Source organism: Suillus clintonianus, assembly GCF_016758775.1.
Source record: "Suillus clintonianus strain FC179 chromosome Unknown DEU56scaffold_34, whole genome shotgun sequence".
In the NCBI taxonomy this organism is placed as follows: domain Eukaryota; kingdom Fungi; phylum Basidiomycota; class Agaricomycetes; order Boletales; family Suillaceae; genus Suillus; species Suillus clintonianus.
Genome location: NW_024539258.1, coordinates 239,215 through 259,897, shown reverse-complemented (window position 1 = coordinate 259,897; position 20,683 = coordinate 239,215). Strand labels below are relative to the sequence as shown.

The window sequence follows — 20,683 nt, the reverse complement described above, 5'->3', positions numbered from 1 at the left end:
CATTTTGGCATATCAATGCTCAAGGAATATCACAAGCAGGTTATAGCAGAATCAGGTTTCAAAATGTGTTCCATAATAGCCGGATTCCACCAGGGAAGTCCGATTGTATACACGTACGGAAGACTTCCTTCTGGCTACTTGGTCTATGGCCGCCATGTACTAACTAAATTATGTCCTATCAGGGTTGAAAATGAGAAGAGCGCATTCGAGAAATCAATAATCGATAGACTCACCTCAGTCCTAACCGCATCAATGACTACTGGGCCTAGTGCAGGTGAATATAGGACTGTCTCCCAGTCTGCCAGTCGGTTAAACGACGTGACATTTCTCTTTTTCAGTGGCTTCAACGGCACCATCGGTTGTTCACTTGAGTGGTATTTCTAAGGAAGATGCAGATGATACGGAAGATGAAGATAGCAGTGATGACGAAGTTGATGATGGGGTTGATGTCACAATCGGTGTTGATGTAGGTCAGATAAAGCAAGGTGTCAATTACTCGCTATGGTATCGGCCTCCATGCTCATGTTTTACCAGATTTGCACCCAGAAGGCCTTGACATTGAGGCTGCGGTTCAAGATCTAGCCATCAGCACTGAACAGGCTGACGTCGAAGCTGTTGTCCAGGGGATGGAATATTTGGCCATCGGGGATGACAACGCCGGAGAAGATTTTACAGCAGCGCTGGCTAATGTGTCATCTGGTGAAGATTCAGCTGACGACACCGATAGTGGTACTATGCCCCGTCGAGCCAAAGATTCTGCTGAAGCCCCATCAGCCCAACCAGAACGTGCCTCAGGGTCCATCGGCCCTGCCACAGAGGCTTTGGTTAAAATTATTGGCTTACCCAAGGTTCGACCATTTGTCCTGGTTCCGCCAGCTCCCTATATCACTCAGGGACCTCCGCGTTCGATTGCTTCATCTGCCGACGCCATGCCTCCCTATTCTTCTAAAGTGAGCAGCATCCCTGGTGATGAACTGGATCGACTCCAGAAGTTTGGCATTGACGTCTCCAAAATATCTGGAAGAACAGTGAATCGCAGGCTGTTCCCTCCTGGGCTGTAAGTGATGTCTTAACATTGAGGATTTGTGTGTCGCTTACACCTGTTCCAACGCTCCGCTATTAGCCGGAAGCACATAGTTGAGGAATTTAGCCCGCGCGTTAACCCCAGTGCATCTCCCGCTCTCAACAACCTGAACAACGATGATGTTCTCCAGAAAATTCAGTGTGCCTATCTGGAGGACTACGACCTAATTGTGTGCCGACACCTCCATGACGGTGTATACTGTGGATACGGTGTACCGCTGGTTGAGCTCGCAAGCCACTGCTTCACCCTGTCCAGAGGCTTGTCTGTCAACAACACCACCCGTCACCCCCATGCTGTGGCTCTTTTGAAACATTCGGCCGTCAATAAAAGTAATCCACAAATCAACGCAATCTACGCTGATATTTTACGGGTCTTTCCCAATGTTGTCTTGACGAATGCCGAACTTCGGGCACTGCGACCACTGGCTAATCAACGTGGGCCTATAAAGCACATTGGGCAGCCTGTACCTGGCCGCAAATGCTCCCAATGTGACTACGCCTGGCCGAATCACATCACTAGCAAGGGGTTTAGAGAGCATTGGCAGAACCATGATAGCAAGAGTTCTCGCCGTGGCAAGACCCCAGTCGATGTGAGCCGTGACTCCCAAGCTGTTGAAGTCCAAGGCTTCGAACGGGGTTTGAAGAGAGCTCTTTATTTCCCAGTCAGGGGTGGTGATAGTAAAGTCGGTAGTAATTCGCAGAAGACAGGCGGCTTATCTATCCTAGCAACTGAACTGCGACGGTTGATGCCTGCAGCTGCCGACCAAGGGGGACGGAAACTCATGAAGAAGGCCGTACTACCCTTTTTTGAACAGGTTGGTGCATCTGATCATATTGCACCATACGAGGCAGCTGCATTATACGACCTGGTATCCCTTCCTGCCAAAGGGGAAAGGCTACTGAAACGGCTCCAGAAGGCTGTGGTTCTTCGCATTGAGGGACTCTGTGAGGAGGTTCCCCAAGCCAACTTAGTAATCCGCAAGCTCCTAGTTAAGCCACGAAAGTGCGTTGATGCGTTCTGTTTTTAATAGGGCTAATACAAATATTTCAACTGTAGTGGAGCAAAATCTTTGGCCGAGCGCTTCAACGCACCCACTTGCCGGGACTCCCGCATTGCATACGCTTCCGAAGAAGTGAGGTTATTATGCTTTGTTCTCAGGTGTACGGCCCAGAAAGCGTACACCCTGCTTCCTACGGACCCTGAGGCTACTGTAACAACCAACGGCTCCTACCATATTTTCCTCACCAACAGCCAGCTCGAAGCCTTAGCCATACTTCAAAAGCGGCTGGCTTTATCGCAGGAGGGCTGTGAGGATCTCACCAACGCCATACACAATGTTTTAGAACAACTTTACATGCCTTCCAACACCCTGGATATGTTCGAAAACCGGTACATCAGTCCAGTCGCTGCATTTGTTTGTCTTCGTGCTGTCCATCCAGATGGTGGATTTATCACCCCAGAGCTCATAACCCCTACCACAGTCCGGACACAGTTTGACATCCGGCTCTTCGTAATGGACTTTTTAGACCGTCAGTTCAGGGTCTACCGGAAGACCGTCAAAAGTACAGTCGAGGCTGATCAGGGCGACTTAGATGTTCTGAAACGCGGGCTTCGTAACCCTGGCAAAGATTGGGATCGGTATGTTTTCGTTCGCACTGGCAGAACTTGTCTGACAAGGCGCAATGGCGCTACTAGATACTGCGAGGATATTATCGACGAATGGACAGCCGAAATGAAGAACACCCCATGTGGATTCGTGCGCGAGTGGATAAAATCGCTCAGCTGGATCGTTCGAAAGACACCCACCAAAGCCATTGTCACGTGGCTCGATAAGGATGATAAACTTTCTGTCCACCTTCTGACCTACACGGTCAACATCCAGCAGTATCATGCTGCAGTTCAGTCAACTATTCGAGACTGCATCGCCCACGTTCACACCAAAGTACTTTTCAATATCACACTCCCGCACTCCAGCTTGGAGGTGCCCTCACACGATAATCAAAACGAAGACATCAGGGGCTATGGGCTATTTGCGTTCTCCCTTGACGCCAATGACCTGGGGGATTCTTCAGTCCTACTGGACTCTCTTTCCGATCTGGGCACCCTATGTCGATGGGATGACGTGACCAATAGCATCACCTGGGATACCGCCACGCTCAGCCAGTGGTTTGCTGACGTGTCCCAGGCTTGGGAGTACATCTACCTGCTGATGCATTTGTTGGCTCTACCAGCACGTGGTACTGAGGAAGCAATGTGGCAACATGCCAACGGGCGAGAATCCAGTAGACACCTCTTTTTCTCCAGCAAGCTTGGGACTCTGGTCACAAAAAGCAACTACAACAAGTCATCCGCGCTCACAGGGATCTACAAGACAATCATACGGGTCATTCCCTTCGAGGTCGCCCAGGTCCTTACTATTCTACTTCGGATTGTTCGTCCTGTCGAACTTGCGGCAATCCTGCAGCTGCAGTGTAGTACAACCGCTCACAGGCAGGAGGTTACAGAACTATACCAGACTCGGATATTTGCGACACTGGGGCACGCATGGGACACTGAGAGAATGTCTCTGATCCTTCGAACCTGGTTTATGAGACATTTGAAGGTACCATTCAGCATGCGGTTGCACCGCCAATTCACGCAAGCCCTGCAGCGCAAGTTTCTGTCGTACAAGGGCCAGAATTCATTGGCTGAAGCTGCAAACCTTGCTATGGGTCACACCCGGCAGACAGCTGAGATGCATTACGGCCGAGAGACCGAAGATTTAGCAGTTCCTGTATCATTACAGGAACATTTCGAGGTGGTGGGCAGGGACTGGATTGAGTGGCATGGCGTTTCAACTACACCACATACAACTGTCTAGAAGTAGCATTTTATGAGTAGTACTACTGTTCCTACACACTAAAGAAACACTTTCCACCGACTCACAACCCCGCCTTAGTGGTGGGGCTTGCACAGACCTGGCAGTGCAGGTGGATTCTCACCGTGCACCTCGGAAGAGGTATCTGAAAGATCGAGGTTGTTGATGCAGACAGCATCAAATAGCCAAGGTGGCTGGGCCTGCCCTGGTGTTACGAGCAGGTTGATTCGTGATCGAGAGGATAGGATAGGGCCAAAGTAATCTATTGAGTGCATGCGCGTAGATGCGCGGGAGGTTGGCATTTCTCTTGTATTGACACACGCTTATCGCCCAAGAACCCACCACCACACTGTCCTGCTGCCACTGCACAGCCCATAAAGGTGTCTGCGTCAGCGGTAGATCTACCTGCGCCTCAATCCCCTCGACCGAAACGCGGAGTGTGCGCCACCTTTCCGAACGCCCGATTGTCTTCACGAGCGCGCAAGAGAGCGCACGCTGTGGTGTCGCTCGTGTTAGCAGAAGCTGCTGAGACAGAAGTTCGACTCTGTATGTGTACCTGCAGCGGTGGACCTCGAGGTTGTGCGGGTCGGGGTTTTGTGGGAGTGCGTAGGCTTCGGCGGGTAGAGAAGAAGCCGGAGCGGTGTCGGCGAGTATGGGCTTCTCGGTAGTGTGGCGACTTGGGCCGAAGTCCGCGATGCCCTAACATGGGCCCAACAGCACACACTCCGCAGAAGTCGCAGCTCCATAAGTATGGCAGGATCAGGACGAGATCTAGGACATCCCGCAGCACCAGCATGCGGACAACTTCTGCTGGTGGCAGAATGTGGCCAAGCCATAACTATCCGCTGGTGGCTCCCCATTGCGTGAAGGGGTCCGAAAAATTGTGCTCAATGGATGCCTCACAGCATCGGAGGCTTGTGGGCATGCGAGGTCTGTGAATGCCTTCGTGGGTAGTCACCACCTTAGCAGCGGACGTCGCTAATGAGTCCCAAGGGGTGGGAGGGGTTGAATGGATGGGTTGCGGATGCCTAAGAGGCAGAAGAGTGGATAAGTGTTGTGTAGCTCGAGGCCGAGTGGAACGGTATCGGCTAGGGAGGGTGATGTTTAGGTACAATGAGGTGTGGGGCATGGTGCATGTGCTCGCAGTGCCTCTGGTGCCTGTGCCGCTCGGAGTCTCCACCGCCAGCGACATTCAGAAGATGAGATACTATCACCATCCGGAGGTACGTCAATGCTTCGTATTCTGCTGCATCTGAGAGGTCGTCGAGGTGAAATCAGAGGCGGATGGGTGCCCATGTGGTTGAGTGCAGCCAGAGCCCCTGGCGATGGCGGTCCGGAAGACTGCTGTCCCGGCCGTATGCACGGCAGTGGCTTCTTGGTCGTAGGGACAAGCGATGCGGGGATGTAACATCGTCGTAAGCTTGCCGGCAGAAACCACATGTACTAGTCCACGAAGTGCCAGGCCTGTGGGTGATGCTACGGACTAGGGATGAGGGCATATAGTGCGCATCGGGCCTCCCATTTCACTGTGACGCCCCCTGATGCTTTCAGCGGACCAGGCTGGTGGTCATAAACACACGTCAGCCTCCATGCGGACCATACTACTAGGCGCCTGGGTCGATGTATGTCCAGTCGGCTGTGGCAGATTCCAAAAATTCGCGAGAGGTTGTGGTGCCTGGGGTTGATAGCAGGGATACGTTCATCCATCTGGTCCCTGAAGGCAGCTGTAAGTAGCGTGAAGAGAGCGGAGAGCGGAGCACGAGCCGACATACGAAAATATAACCAGCACAATATCATCAGTCGGATGAAGAATGATCCCGTATATCGGAAAGCTGGAGGACTCTGGTCAAATTCCGGACGGAAGTATTTATGAAGGTACACGCACGACGTCTGTCTTTGAATGCGACAAAACGCTAAAAAGCGAGGCGTAAAGAGACCGCAACGCTGAGTACGCGGAGAGTCTTCAGGGCGAAGATGGCTGCAAAATTTGCAGCAGTCGTCGCGGCGCACAAGCGCACCTGCCCAGATGAGTGCTGATGATGAGTGCCAACGTGCAAAAGGCAAAGACTTGAATAGGCGCTGGTGGTGTGCGCTGTCGAGCTGTTCATATTATCAGTAGGCCGTCTTGGGTGTGATATCTCAGAACTGACCCCTTTCTTCTTCATGTATATGACTAGCGTTCGTCCGCCTTGGTTGCCGACGCTAAAGAAGTGAACATCTCTGGTCCCATTAACCCTCTGTGGTGTCTGAGATGTATGAGCACTCTGGGGTGACGATGGAACGAGAGCCTCAATGTGGTATGCAAAGAGAGCCTGTATGCAGTTTAGCATCTCCTGGAGGTGATTACTAAGCAGATCTGCAAGTACGAGGAACATTCCGAAGTCTTCAAGCATTGCACACTGTGTCACCATCTTTAGATGCAATACCCGGCGCATAGCTAAAGCAGCATTTGTCAGTCTGCAAAGAGAACACATGCGACTGACTGCACGAACATCGTAAATCATGTCTAAAGCCTATCCAAACACCTTCGGCACAACCAATAGCCACCAATGCTCGACCATCAGCGGTAGCTAGAAAATATATGAGCGAACGAACGGAAACACAGAATACCAGAAGCTCACTAAACGGAACAGAGCAAGTAACCTTGCCAGTGAGGGAGTTCTCGTGGTTCCAAGATGGTACAGCAGCTGAAGATATGGACGGCACGAGGAAGGTGTCTGTACTGAGTGGCTCCAGCTCAAAGACTTTGTTTGACTCTTGAACAACCTTGAGCAAGCCGATGGCCTCGTCCAGTTTCTGTTTCCACTCCGCTCGCGCTTGCTGAGACTCCTTAAAGAGGGTATACAAACCACCAAGCCTGCCATTGTAGTGAATGGTGCAAGGATATACAAGACGTGAATCGTTAGCAGTGTCGGAAGTACCGCCACCTGGAGAGGGTCTGCCTTCCACGTGTCTGTTTCCTCCACCGAGGCCGAGACGCAGAATGCTTGTGCTGCGCTGTGTTGGGGGATCTGTGAAGCTGGCTAGAGTAAGAAGGTCGAGCGGTATGGGCTAAACCACAACTAAGATATTTACGCAATGCCATGTTTATAATCACTTACTCTCCGGTTAACGTTATATTTCGTGAGGCCGTCTTTTTCTTTGGTCTTGGTCATGACCACTGAAATTTTGCGTGACATCTGTGACACCGCATGGGAGTGTGGCAAGACTTACAGTAATTGTCAAACAGCAAGACGAAAAGCTCAGTCCATCCGTTCCATTCGAAGCCGGTGTCGAGCTGTCGCAGCAGCTTGCCAGCGTGAATAAGAGAGCGGTTTTCATTCAGAAGGTCCATGTCCTGCGAGGATAATTCAGCATGATACAATACAAAATCTCTCGGGCGCTTACAGCAGACTAGTTCGGTTTGAATTGCAAATTCGAGTTATAGCACCAGAGCTGAACCTTCTGTTTTGCTGATTGGACCCCTGGCTCGGTCTCCTTGCCCAAAGACTTTATGATCTCCAAGACTTGAGGGATCGCTTCATGATCATCGTGGACAGTCCATTATGCCCTTCAAGAGCAGTTCGTACCGCAACAATCGAGGGATAGGACGGTTGATGAAACTTTTCGTGTCTAGGCGGTGGGCATCCGGATGCCGTATACAATGCTGCATGACCGTTAGTAATATAAAGAAAAGAAAAAGAATGAGCCTCACCGTCAAAAAACGTCTTGAAATCGATGTTGTTGGCCATCTCGTCATCAATGCGATACGCAGCGATAGGGTAGTTGGGGATGTACTCCATGTATGCATCCCTGAAGTTCAGAGCAGCGTCAAACATAGGTGCTGTAATACTCTTGATCACCGGATGCTCCTCGCGTTGTATATCATGCAGTTGGTCGAGCAACTTCCGATGATGCGAGTGAAGCTCAGAAAAGTTGTGGAAGACGTCGGCGATAAAACCATTCAGCTTGTCACGAGCAATGACTGGAGGATCCACGTCTCGCAGGGCCTGGACGTAAATCTGTGGTGCCGAGAATGAGCTATGGTGTTGAGATCGAGTACGTGCAAAGGACAACGCACTGATTCGATGTTTTCGAGATCCCTGACGTATGCCATCTCGCCTTTGATCAGTTCAAAAATAATGCTGCAAAAGGTTGAGCAATCAAAACCACGAAAGCAACAAAGATACATACGACTGGCGCTTGGCCTCGGCCTTGCTGAGGCTCTCTCAAACGTCCTTGGACACCACATCGTGCCACTCCCATTTCCCAGTCGGACCTTTGCCCATCGCAGTCTGGAACGTCCGGAGCTGTGCAACGTTCTGAAGATTCCTGATGGCTTCGATGGCTTCCGCAAGGTAGTATGCGTGGGCATCCAGGTCTTGGACGTATTGCTCTTCCTGAGTGATAGTTTTGTAGATGATGCTAGCGCGATCCTTAGTACAGTGCCAAATAAAGTTAACCAAGATGCTCACGTTTGACGATGAACTTCACTTTCTGGAAGAGTGTGAAGGATGCCGGGATCAACCGTACTTGACCAGTCTTCAGTTTGCTGTGGTGGAAACAATGTTCAATGTTCAATTCAATCAAGCGTGAACGGCGACTGACGTGGTGTACTTCCGGCTCGGATACCGGACCCAAATCAACAATTTGACCTGGTTGCTACAGAAACATTAGGTTGAACTCTCGAACGACTGCGATCACAGATACTCACTCGACGTGGACAAGCAAACGAATAAAATGGGTCATCCTCACTACAACCCGACGCATAGCATCGAGTGAGTGAAGTGATGACGGCTGTTGGCAGCTCTTCCCTCTCTCGGTGAGCATCGGAATTGCCCCCAAGGTCGTCCAAGAACGTATACACGTCCTCGACACCATCTTGCAGCAACTTCTGACCCCACTCAACTTCATAGAAAAATAATTGCTGCTGTAGACTCCGAGCGACCTGGAGGGCAGCACGACGATCGGTGGTCGGAACTCCATGGTTGATCAGCAACTCGCATTGGATTTGGCTTTGGATGGTAGACTGAAAGCGCGGCGTCACGCCAAATCTTGAATTCTAGCGAGGGACTTACGACGATGCCCTTGCCCGTGAACGCACGAGGGTAAGGAATGCTGCTGTTCACGTGGGTACCGCAAGGGACCTTGTCGCGCAAGCGGACGGCCAAGTGCGATAGCAAGCTGAAGTTAACAAACCTATCTGGATCTGGATCATCGCTCTCGGAGTCAAAGTAATCGTCATCATATTCTTCTTCCTGGTCTCCAAGCGGTGGACCAGGTGTACCGCTGTACACGCTCGGACGGGCACGAACGAGTCCATGCTTCCACCTTGGAAACCGCCACTGCCAGAAACTGAGTGACCGTGGCTGTATTTAAGTGTCGAAGGGCCTGCCGATGGGTACCTGTAGGACCCTTCCCTGCTGAGCATTATTGGCCCAACTTTGGAAGTTAAACCGTCATTCAATGTATCAGTGTAGCTAGTGGCTGTCGTCGTCACTGAGACGTTGCGACCCAGGGAGTCTGCTGCTAACGAAGACGCGGTGGAGCCTATAGAACTTGCATGGCCAAGTTTTGGGTCAGTATCTGGATGATCTGCAGGTGAAGTTAGCGATCAAAGTTGCATGTTTGGGCGTCGACTTACAATTAGGGATATAGTCGGATGATGACGAAGGGCGATGACGTAAATCAATTACCCGAGCAGACGGTGCAGGACCATTGATGCCATCGTTTGAATGCTTTCGGGCATGAGGCTGTGGATAGGCATCCGCAGGACGAAATTGTTCCGAAGATTGTTGATGGCGATGAGATGGGCGGTTCCTCGTATCGTCTGGACCATGGTCGAAGTCATCATACATATTGCTGTGACCCGGAGTGTTGGGGGGCGAAGCACCAGGAGGTCGAGGGGATGGCTTTGGTACGACGGTGACGCCGTAGCCTCGCACATCAATGCTGCTATCTGATGATTGCAAACGGTACGCATCCACACCATTAGCAGGTGCTCCGTTGGTGTGCGAGGGAGCAGCAGGGACTGCTTTATGTGTATTTAGCAACCCGTCAGCATGAGAGCCGGCGAGGACTGGTTTACTTGCGGATGAGGTTGGGGATGTTGCAGAGCTTATGGATGGGTGATTGCCATTATAGCCATTGGGTGGCACAGTAGGTGCCTGAGGAAGCTGACGACGCCTGTATGAGCGATGAGAACTTTCCGAATGGAATTAAATAGGTGATGACATACCCGTCGACTCCAGCCGTCCCAGGGCGTGAAGCAGTTGCAACTGCAGGTTGTTGTTCATGAGGCTGAGGACCTACAGAAGCACCTGGAGGCAACGGAAGTGGTCTCAATCTCCTCTGTGTAGGAGAGGCCGCAGTATCAGGTTGAGGGCGGATTTCAGGAGCATGCGGCCGCTGGGGTGCAGGTGCTGTATACCATAGTCAAATTACTCTCTCACAACGCGAGGTTGTTGGGAGGGAATCGAACCACTGGTCCACCTCGTCCGGGTCTTCTTGGAAAAGAATGCTTTCCGCAAGCGCTTTCCTTAGCAGTGAGCACAAGGTGCTCCGGACTACTCTTGTGGTGGTAACGCAAAGATCTTCAGAAGAGCACGAAGGTAAGTATTGGAAGAGTTCGCTGCCCGAATCAAAGGTTAGTTAGCGCTCGAAGTCAAATCAGCTATCGAGTAAGACTGACCAACCTTCCCAGACCAAGTAAATTGGTCGCATTCTTATAACAATCGGGATACATGCATCTGCTTCAAGCCATGTAAACCACACACGTTTCCAGAAGCATCCACAAGACCCTGTAACAACTTTCCTACGCGAAACCTCGCCTCCGCGATCATCGGACGAAAATGATACAACCAAAGCAATCTCTCCTGCGAGCATGCCACCACTACCTGGAACTCCGGCACCCTTCTCCGAGCCACTCGTTCCACCACTCGATGCCGACACGTCCACTGACCAGTTTCGGCTCCTCAAGTGCAGATCCAGCATCCTGGAAAGCACGGAAGACGCAGGAGAGCTTGGTCCACTAATCCTGAATGAGTAACGAGATGCATGTTTAGGGCGGTGTTTGTCAGATTGGCCTACTCCCTGGAAGTAACGTACAACTTACCCGGTGTGATCACAAACATATTTGCTCCCACCATAGCCAAGGCCTTCTGCAACGCCCGAGTCGTACTGTACTTCTTCTGGGAAAGGCCCTTTCGCTTTGTCCCAGCTTTGGAGAGTGGAGACAGAAGACGTGAGTGTGAAACACGGCTTTGGGAGACACGGAGAAGACAATGTCAGGTCCATAAGGTTGCGTGTTGCCCGAGCATGGGGTTCGAAGGACGGCAGCACCAGGTTAAAGTCGAGTCACCAAGCATTGTGAATGATGACAGTGACAGACGTGCGGATCTGAGTTGTGTTTTATTAGGAGACTATTTTACAGTCAGACTGGAAGTGAGACAAACCTTCTGATACAACTTCGCATCCAAATCCAGGTCAGCACCAGGGGGATCCGCTTCTAAGGACTTAAAAAGTACGATATTTTGGTCAACTGGCGGTGCTGATGCCTGGACATCGCAACCTGGTGGCGACCTGAAGGAGGAGATGATTCGGTTCCTGACGAATGTTGCAGAGAGACTAAAGAGATGAAGTCAGTAGAGCACGAGTCTTGATTGACCATTAAATCACCTGTCGAAGCACTGAGTAAAAAAGCCTGCATGAGGATCGACCGTCCCATGAGCAAGTTTTCGATATCCAGTTCGTAGGTAAAGGCGCACCATTGCCCATTTTGCTCCCTCCACCTTGTGGCGTTTGATACCCATCAACGTCGACTTCGGGCATCGGTAAAACTACCTGCTAAAAGACCATCGATCTCTTCGTGCAGTTTGCTAACGGCTTTCTTGGTGATGGCGCCTTGTCCAGCCCGAGGCATGTGCTTCTCCCTATGTGTCAGAAGAACCATTTCCTCGAAGATTCTGCCAAGGGCAGGGCCGTCTCGTTCACTTCCTCTATCTCAAGAGTTGAGGCACGAAAGCTGCACACAATTTTTAGTGGACTTACCACACTCGATTCCTGAACTCCGCAACCTGCGCCTTATCATCAACCGTCGATTTCATGTCCAGGTCGCGGTTCTACGAGGACACCAACTCGGCTACGTCCACGACCGATTATGACGACACCGTTCACATCAAAGGGGTTGCTGCCGATGACAGTCTCCATGGGAGCTGGTATGACTTTCTCCCCGGACGCGAGTATTAAAACCTCATCCCTCCTTCCTAAGCTGCAAGGATAAACATCAGAAAGTACAAGAACATGGATTCCACAATTATAAGTCGCACATCTTCTACACACCCTCGATCGTTGGATGCTGGGCGAATACATCCAAAGCCTTGGACGTCCGGGAGACACCAAAATCAGGCATTCCCAGGCCCCACCACCCTGGTGTTATCCCATCCGATCTGGATGTTCGAACTTTGGTATGAAGCGCAGTCAGTCCCGAAGCGGCTTCTCGGTCCCACAAGCTGGGACCTAGTAGTTGAATGGACCCAAATTCTGTAGCACCGTGTATAGGCATGAGCGAGACTCCTGCAACCCATTAGCGACCGTCGCAGCATTAGTGAGAGAGGATAACGCACGGGGCAGGCAAGGCTGCAACACATTGGAAATTCAGACGCGTTAGTGATCGGGCTGTACCATAAAAAGAGTGAGTTGGACCCACAAGATCATGGCGAATGAAAACAGCGTGCTGATGCCACGTCATATTTGAAAGTGCTAAAAAAGAAAGATGGGTCCGGACTCCGTATCACCCGCTTCCCAGCCATTTGAGCAGAAGGAAATTCTGTGCACGCTAGTCAGCGACTACAAGAATCAACCCTTAGCACCGGGAAACTGGCAGTGACACCAAGGAAAAAAAGAGGTGAGCTCCGTGCACTCCACACGCGATGTGCGATCAAGCACCAGGACGGCAACGGCGTGACGTTGCACCGGATGACGGAAATGGAGGAGAATGAATTCGTGTTGCACGTCTTTGGTGCACTTGCAGAAGACCATGCGTTCGAGATCGCATTGCGAGGAAAGCTCGCTGGTCATGAGTACTGAGTGCCAATCTCCTACCGGGGTCCGAGTCTCACCCTGGGTGAACACCCCAGGGAGGTCGGTTGGGGATGACATGAATGCGTGCTGGATCGTTGCGAGGAAATTGCGAACGCTGAAACGCTTGACGCTTTTGCTTTTGAAGGCCATTTCATTGACTAGGGTTGGGGCACGAGGTAGGGTGGCTCATGTGCTTGGGAGAAGCTGCGTGCGTCAATCATCGTACTTCTTGCTCCTTATGGGCAGTATGGGCCCAGATGGAGACTCATTGGGACCTGTAGGATGCTAATATTCTAATTCCGAAACCAGGTACTCGAGCCAACGCTCCCTGGTTTTAAGTTTTACATAATTGACTTCAAGGCCATTAAAAAATGCAACGATTTGATCATATGTGATAGGTGAGGCTACGTAATAGAATGCTATGCCTTCCACTGCAATCGGCACCCCACAGAAGTCGGCAGTCACGCTTTTTCGCAGGGTTTGATGTGACGGGATGCCTTAGAACAGACAACATTCTGGAGAGAATGTGTTGACACCGCGATCTGCCAATACGATGAGCTCTATCATATGAAAATATTCAGTTGTCAGAGTGAACATACCATACTCGGAACACGCCAAAACATAATTTACACGGAGAGAAGTGAAAGAATGAGCGTTATGCGCTTGTCGACGCGCGTCCGATCAAGCCAGCGTGTGGAAAACATTTTCCATTTGCAGATTGATGTGGCTTATGTCCTGTACAGAGTAAAGTAAGGGTATGCATAGTCAATGAAGGCCACTAGACATACAGCACAAGCCCATAATGAACGAACATGGTCTGCGGATCGGAGGACCCGTTCCTGCAGGGGTCCCAAGTTTCGGAGTTGATTCTCTCTCGTGGCTTTTGCAACCTTCCGAATCTCCTGCAATAGGGTTAGTAACGACGGAAACAGAGTAATTGAAGAAACAACACACTTGTGCTTCATAATCTGATCACTGCCTCATGCATGGCAAATTCCGAATTCTAGATCCTTCACAAGATCCTCCGCTTCGTTATCGAGCTCGTGTTCAAACTCGAGCATGCCAGGGAGGAAGGTGCCAATTTCGTGTACCCCAGGAGCGGAGGTTGGGGATACCTTGGGTGGTGGAGGTAGGGAAGTGGTCATGGTTGACATTCGTCTGCGCTTGCGAGCCTGGAATTGAACTGGGTCGATGTTAAATTCGACATTCATCTGCTGTGATATGATTCACTCAGTGAATGGAACGACTTGAATCGTATAGACATACAGGAAGCGGCCAATCGCGGGAATCAGTATATACGCTGTTGTAGTGTTTTTCGACATATTCTTTTGTGCGAGTACCCATATGTTCTGCGATCATCTCCAGCTTCCAAGGCCTTCCTGAGATATTCCCTCATTAAGTAAGAGCTCCCTGTAAATACGTTTCAGAAGAAGCGATGCGGATGGCATTGGTAACTTACTCATCTGCCGCCCAGTCAGCAGACGAGCTCAAGGTACCGGAGTTCGAAAGTCGATGGAGCTTCGAGCTCAGGATGTGAAATAGGTTAGCGCAAGGGGAATCATACGATCGTGAGCTAACGCACCGAGCAGTTGTGTCTTGGCTCTCTACCAAAAACTAAGATGACAAACGCGCCGTCGGGGATAGAAGTGGTATAACGCGCTAGTTGCGGCTGTGCGACGTGGAGTGGCCGTCAGAGTCCTGCAATGTCGAGAGGAAATCTCAGCATGGTGCTTGTTGCGAGGCCAAGGGTATTAGTCTTGGGATATGGAATCGAAAGATGTACAAGGTCTTGGCAACGTGCTGTAGTTTTGGGAGTAGTGATGGCTGGTGGTGTGGTGGACGAGGTGGAGATAGCACCAATTGGCTGTGAAGATGATGGCAACATCTTGAAGCGTCGTGATCAAACGGCCAATGAGTTCGAAGATCTCATCCTCCATCTGACGTGACAACAGTTGAGCAAACTCCGGACGCAGAAGCTAATTAATGAGGTGAGAACGGCACCACACTGGATATGTAAGCTTTTACCTCGAGCATGAATGCAGAGGCGAAAGACGCAAAGACAAAGTGGCCTTGAAGGATGATGAGACCAAGAGAATCCCCGGTTAGGACAGTATCTTACCATCAGGTGCAGCGCGCATGAGACCACTAGGTGTCGGTACTTCAATCATCTGCCCAATGATCAGCTTTGCGGAGGCGAAGCACTGTATAAAGCTCATTAGGATGCTTTGGATACGGGACCACAATAGTAATGACCTTGTCAAGTAAGACATTGTCACTCGCCTCCATGCCTCGTTGAAGGCGTGTTGGAATCCAAAAGAGCACATGACAAGACGTGAATAGCTGACCAAGCTAGAGGAGGCACATCAGCTAATCACACCAAAGATTGAAACACAAATTTTACAAGGGTAACAGAGTACAGCGGAATACACTTCCAGGATCTAAGGCAAGGCACAAGGAATGAGCACGCGTTTGACCATCGCTTCTGGAATGAGATCATACCTCCAGGGTCAGAGTCCTCATTAAAGCGCCTGGTCTATTCCTCAAAATAATTTGTAAGATGATGATCGTGTTCTAAGGTAACCTGAAGGAAGTTGATACCCTGCAATACCAGTTTACTCGCGATATAGACGTGAATGAAGGGTCCAAACCCTGTTCAAACCGGTCGGCGAATTGGGGTCTGAGAAGATATCGTCGTGGAGCCGGCCCACGATCCGAATAAGCGTTGAGTTAGCACAGAGGTGGATGACAAACTTGAGCGCAACCTGATCAGCACCCCAACAACCAATAGATTAGAAACACACCTTGTCCCTGAAACGTGTACAGGCTCTTCAATGGGTGCCCCAGGAAGATGTGCTGGAGGATTCGATGTCGCTTCAGTAGCAGAGGCAGGACTTGAGATATAGGGAGTAGCCTGAGAGAATGTGGGCGTAGGCATGAGGGAGGGTGTCACTGCTGGAGATGCCGTCATTGTCTTTCCAGGTTGCTTGGAGAAGTCGTCCCAGATAGACTTTCCGCGTCCATCGACATTAGCAGATCCTTCGATCTAGAAACTCGCTGTAAAACACGTCATTGCGTGATGACAGCGGTAAAAAAATAGTGAAACATACCAGTAGCCACAACGCACACAAAGGTTAAGCGAGCCAAGGCAAAGTCAGTCGATCGAAATTCATGCAATTCATATCGTATACCAGAAGGCGTCAAGGGCCGAGTGGGAGGGAGAACAAGGTTTGTTGGAAGACGGAAATTGGGATCAGTAAACACCCTGTATGATACACCAGCCGATACACCAGCCTTGACCAGGTATTCGGGAGATACGCCCCAGCCTAGGAGATCAAGTACGAGGTTTTTGGTGTGATCCGGGTCTTGGCGAGTCACTGTGAGGAAAGTTTCAGTCGACATTGACAGAGGAAGAGAAACATTGACATACTAGGGACCATATCCGAATGTGGTGGCGCTGTCGATGTCGCGGTCTAACCGCAGGCAGTGATTGAGGGAGAAGATAAATGGGAACCACTTGATATGTTCAACAGCTGGCCCGCGATTCGGGGAGGAGTTGAAGTAGTACTTGATACGTCTTCTACTGAGCAATAAGATCAGTGTCGAATTATCCTCCGGGTAACTCCTTTCGCCACCTTCAGTTGGCCCTGCTTGAGTTCCAGCTCTCCCGCAGCCTCCTTCAGTTTTTCCTTCACTTGTTTCAACTCCCCATCTGTCTTCATCAACAATGCGATGCTTTGCTCAAACTCTTCCCTGACGCTCCTCACCTGGCTCTCGCCAATCTCGACTTGCCTCTTAGCCTCCTCCGTCTCCGTCTGCCTAAGCTCCTGTTCAGTAGTGAGCTGATTCCAGGTCTCTTCAGAGAAGAAGATGCCGTTCTTCTCGCGTGCAGCCAGGACGTCGGCCTTAAGACGCTCGATCTCGGCTACGTATTCCTTCAACAAGGAGTTTCGTGTCATCCGCTGGTTGATCTCTGCTTTGTTGCGGATAGACTTTGCACGGATGGCGTAGTCAAGGGTGGAGAGGGTCTCTTCCATGTTGGAACGAGCAGGAGAGATGGCGGCGATGATGTACCTCTTTGTACGACCACCGAGTGAGTCTTGTAAGAGGCGGGTAAGTTTGGATTCTCTACGGATACAAACGGGTTAGTATAACTACATGACTCGCAGATCAAATACACTTACCGATAAGGCACATGGGCTGAACGCTCGACAAGAGCGTTGATGACACGGCCCAGAGTTAGTAAGCTTTGATTAATCATGCCCGCTTCTCGTGCCCTCTTGTTCTCTGCACCAGAGCGTCCAATGTTCTCCGAGCCCGCAAGGTCAACGAGGTTGAACTTGCCCACCTTCAGGAGGTCATCTCCCATGGTTGATGTCTCCTTGATATGAATCGTAATAGAGAACACGGAGTGTGATCGACTGGAGTGGTCGTTAAATTTAGTGGCAGCAATCTGCCGGCGATCGCTCCCTTTCGTGAGGAGGGCAAGTGCATCTGTAGCGTCCTTGACTGGTATCTCCTCGAGACCCTGAATAAAAACGCGCTTCTGGCTGGCGTCATCGAAGATCTTGAGACTAACCTTTCTTCATGCCGGCATTGAACCACGCGTCCGCCTTTAGCTACCGCATACCCGCAATTATATCCACCATCCTTGTATTAGTAGCTGCGCTGGCTCTATTCCTTTGGGCTTTTGTCAAGTAAGGAGATGGCGGTCCGCTTTTCTCCAATCCTGAGTACGTTCGTGCTAGTATTGCTCATGTGGTGTATGTTAAAATTTTGTCCTTAGAACTGTGGATGGGATCGGCGATCTTCAAGGCTCTCAACTAGCTTGGGTGATGGTTAGATGTATCAATAGCGGCATTGGAGGCTGGGCTGGCGGTGTAAGTACTTCTCAGATCAATCACAATCCGTACAAAGCTAAGCTTTAAGCATTCTTAGATTTTGTATCAGAGTGGTGCGCGATCCTTCGTAGGACAGCGATCGCTAACTAGATGAGCATTATTAGACTTTTCACGCTATACAGTTCACCCTGGAGACCAAATGTATGGGCAGATGTTCAGCACACCTCTGTGCCTTCTTGGATCCAACATCCTTGGGATTGTCGCGACATCTTGTGCACGGGGCTTCTACCCAAATGAACCGTTATTGTGGTAAGATGCCTCTAGAGAGGCAGCAACGTACAACGGACGATAGCTCATATGACGCAGGAAACTTTATGACTTGCTCCAGGCAATTCAACGCAATGAAGCTCCTGCCGCACGTGCCGCAGTATTTTTTGCTGCCTTTGCATTTTTCTTATCGCAACTAAGATGTTCGCTCTGATAATGGTAGCTGAATCGCCATGGAATATCTTCGCAGAAACAGCAAGCATCTCAGCCCTGGTCGCAACGTCAGGACACGGAACGGATAATTGATCGCCACGCTCACCTTGGCGACTTCTCAAACTCCTTCACGTTATTTGGATGATGTCCTCCTGACGTAGCATCGAGAATAGAGCTTCGTTGGTAGGCACAAAAATTGGCATGGAATGCTCCCTCATCAGGCTCACATCCATGCCATCGATCATCATCTTTGTAAGCTGTGATAGCTCGAGCGCTGCGCAGCCGAACGGCCGGGCGAAGTTCATCGGGACATCGGACATCAGAGTCGTACGGTAGGGCGTCAATGGGACGTCAGAAAGCGACGCTTCAGATGGCCGGCGCCTGACACCATCGTGTTATTCATCTGAAGTGCGCCGTTCTGCACGATACGACACACCAGAAACAGCAGGTCCTGCGCATCCGACTGCGCGATATCAGTGAGGAGCGAGCGAATGCAGGCGTCATTCTGCGGTGACAAAGCGCGGGAATTCGGAGCGCTTGTAGACCAGAAGAAGTGCTCGGCCGTCTCGCCTGGTACACAAGGAGTTGCAACAAAGGCCCGGACGTCGAGGAAAATGTGGTAGAATTTAGCTGCGGTTGATTTCTCGGACTGGTAGGGACCCAGTGAACCGACCTGGCGTGACATCGTTGGTTTCGAGATATATCAAGGAATGCAGAGTGTGCAGGAGTGGGTTTGGGTATCGTGAAGAACTGGGTGGGTCCGATGGTGAGCTTGGATGAGTTGTCCAGAGGGACATTCATATATGCGAGGGAAGTTTGCATAGCATACATCCTGACAGCGCTGACCCAGCTGCGAGGGTCGATCTCGCCCTCTACATCCACCGTGCACCCCATGTCGGATGGCGAACGATGATATCAAGCTCCTGCACTGCATTACCGCTCACCAAGCGGGCGAAGCAGTCCCTCCTCAGACTAATTGTCTCCTCTGCGCTGGATGTCTGCAGCAACAACTGTCTTCGTCCAAGGCGGAGCACTTCAATATGCTCGCGGACTGTATGAAAGAGTTTGTAATCGCACCTGGCGAGGTGCTGGAACGTCATGCTATGCCATTCTCGAAGGGCACTGGCAATCTCGTCGATGATGGGTTGCATCGTGCCCGAGGCTGTATCATCACCTGATTTTAGGGACGGACGTGGAGGAAGGGGCTTTATGTTCTCGGATTCTTGCACTGAGCGTATGCTGGCGGGATATACGACAAGGGCAGCGCGAGTGGACTTGGCCTGGTCTGGCGGGGGTCCAAGTTTGAATGATTTATGTTCGTTATTGTATGTCAGTTCTCTGACTTCCCTGTTCTTTCTCTGTGCTCGCGAGGGGGTTCTGGGCCTGAGTTTGCACGCTCACACTTCCATTGAGCAAGGTAGTCTGCACTGGTTACTCAACCGTTGCTATTCGAGGAGCCGGCTGTAAGGGAGGTAACGAGATCTGGCAGACGTCCTTCGGCATCTGAGCTCATCACGGACAAAGATGCGGGAAATATTCCGATGAAGACCTGCTCCGGCTCCTCGGTTTTGACTGGTTTGGCGGATGAAGATGAAGTTGGGTCCGATGATGTAGACCAGGTAACTGGTGGAAGGTGGGAAGTGCAGACTACGTAGATATCATGAGAATAGTAAGCACTCGAGACCACACGAAAACTGGGTTATCAGTATAACGCACCCTCTGTACCATATATCATCTGCTTGGTTTCCTCTTGGGTATACTTTTCAAATGCGTAGACCTCATCGCCAACTTCGAGGGAGACGACATCCCTGCGTACGCCACTCTCATCTGTAGAGCCCTCTGTGATAGTGGACATGGGCCTTCTACTTGATAGCCTGGTATTGTATTTGGATGGGGATAGCGGGTGTATGGATGAGGGGTAAGGGCTCCTAAACGCCCTTGCGCTGTGGGCGAAGCCCACGTTTGTATTATGAAGGGCCTTAGTTAAGTCGTAACGACGTCTTCGGACCTGGCTTGCATATAGCACGTAAAAAAAAACCGTATAGACCCTTGAGAAATGTGCCTTGGGTCGTGGACGTCGACAGAGATAGAAACCTCAAAGCGCGCTACGCGAGCTGGGAATACGTTGCAGCATTAACAAGGCTTCAAATCCACGGATCATCGTGTTGCCAGATTTCACGTAGGGTACTTATATAATCAGCGTGGGCACGGCAGCTGCGTCATGGCAAGTAGGGACCGTTTTACCCTTGACCAATTTTCCCAATTTTCCAGTCACGGTGCAAAATAATGTCACATGCTTCATTCGAAATTTGTTGTTTCAAGAGAGGCTAACAAGTTTCACTACAGGGCAGTACGCACATTGGC

The 20,683-nt window shown here is 50.7% G+C and overlaps 5 protein-coding genes across 5 annotated transcripts; 1 reads left to right on the top strand and 4 right to left on the bottom strand.

Annotated features, from left to right (window-relative positions):
* Positions 1–4,645: 4,645 nt before the first annotated feature.
* DEU56DRAFT_756015 (uncharacterized protein) lies at positions 4,646–5,675 on the top strand (the record flags this gene model as incomplete). The annotated part of the gene is made up of 3 exons (XM_041349970.1): positions 4,646–4,871; positions 4,896–5,164; positions 5,550–5,675. 3 exons carry the CDS (start codon positions 4,646–4,648, stop codon positions 5,673–5,675), a joined length of 621 nt encoding a protein of 206 aa, XP_041208621.1.
* Positions 5,676–5,854: 179 nt separating this feature from the next.
* Positions 5,855–13,151, bottom strand: DEU56DRAFT_945774 (uncharacterized protein; the record flags this gene model as incomplete). Its single annotated transcript, XM_041359018.1, has 29 exons — positions 5,855–5,919; positions 5,960–6,041; positions 6,092–6,378; positions 6,467–6,511; positions 6,563–6,992; positions 7,043–7,101; positions 7,155–7,278; positions 7,511–7,587; positions 7,636–7,942; positions 8,002–8,042; positions 8,200–8,345; positions 8,396–8,472; positions 8,529–8,582; positions 8,635–8,949; positions 8,999–9,275; positions 9,326–9,515; positions 9,565–10,106; positions 10,159–10,342; positions 10,373–10,551; positions 10,612–10,956; positions 11,035–11,180; positions 11,375–11,546; positions 11,598–11,622; positions 11,687–11,740; positions 11,763–11,921; positions 12,014–12,184; positions 12,261–12,461; positions 12,545–12,557; positions 12,867–13,151. The coding sequence occupies 29 exons, from the start codon at positions 13,149–13,151 to the stop codon at positions 5,855–5,857; spliced, it is 5,052 nt and encodes a 1,683-aa protein (XP_041208620.1).
* Positions 13,152–13,961: 810 nt separating this feature from the next.
* DEU56DRAFT_945772 (uncharacterized protein) lies at positions 13,962–14,411 on the bottom strand. Its single transcript, XM_041359017.1, has 2 exons — positions 14,268–14,411; positions 13,962–14,215 (listed from the first exon to the last, which is right to left on the bottom strand). Exons 1-2 carry the CDS (start codon positions 14,358–14,360, stop codon positions 13,982–13,984), a joined length of 327 nt encoding a protein of 108 aa, XP_041208619.1. The 5' UTR covers positions 14,361–14,411; the 3' UTR covers positions 13,962–13,981.
* Positions 14,412–16,894: 2,483 nt separating this feature from the next.
* Positions 16,895–17,571, bottom strand: DEU56DRAFT_701997 (kinesin motor domain-containing protein; the record flags this gene model as incomplete). The annotated part of the gene is made up of 2 exons (XM_041347330.1): positions 16,895–17,126; positions 17,183–17,571. Coding segments are annotated over 2 exons (621 nt in total), but the record flags the coding sequence as incomplete, so codon positions are not given.
* Positions 17,572–18,850: 1,279 nt separating this feature from the next.
* On the bottom strand, positions 18,851–20,174 carry DEU56DRAFT_945760 (uncharacterized protein; the record flags this gene model as incomplete). The annotated part of the gene is made up of 4 exons (XM_041359016.1): positions 18,851–19,604; positions 19,663–19,741; positions 19,797–19,966; positions 20,036–20,174. The coding sequence occupies 4 exons, from the start codon at positions 20,172–20,174 to the stop codon at positions 19,192–19,194; spliced, it is 801 nt and encodes a 266-aa protein (XP_041208617.1). The 3' UTR covers positions 18,851–19,191.
* Positions 20,175–20,683: the final 509 nt, after the last annotated feature.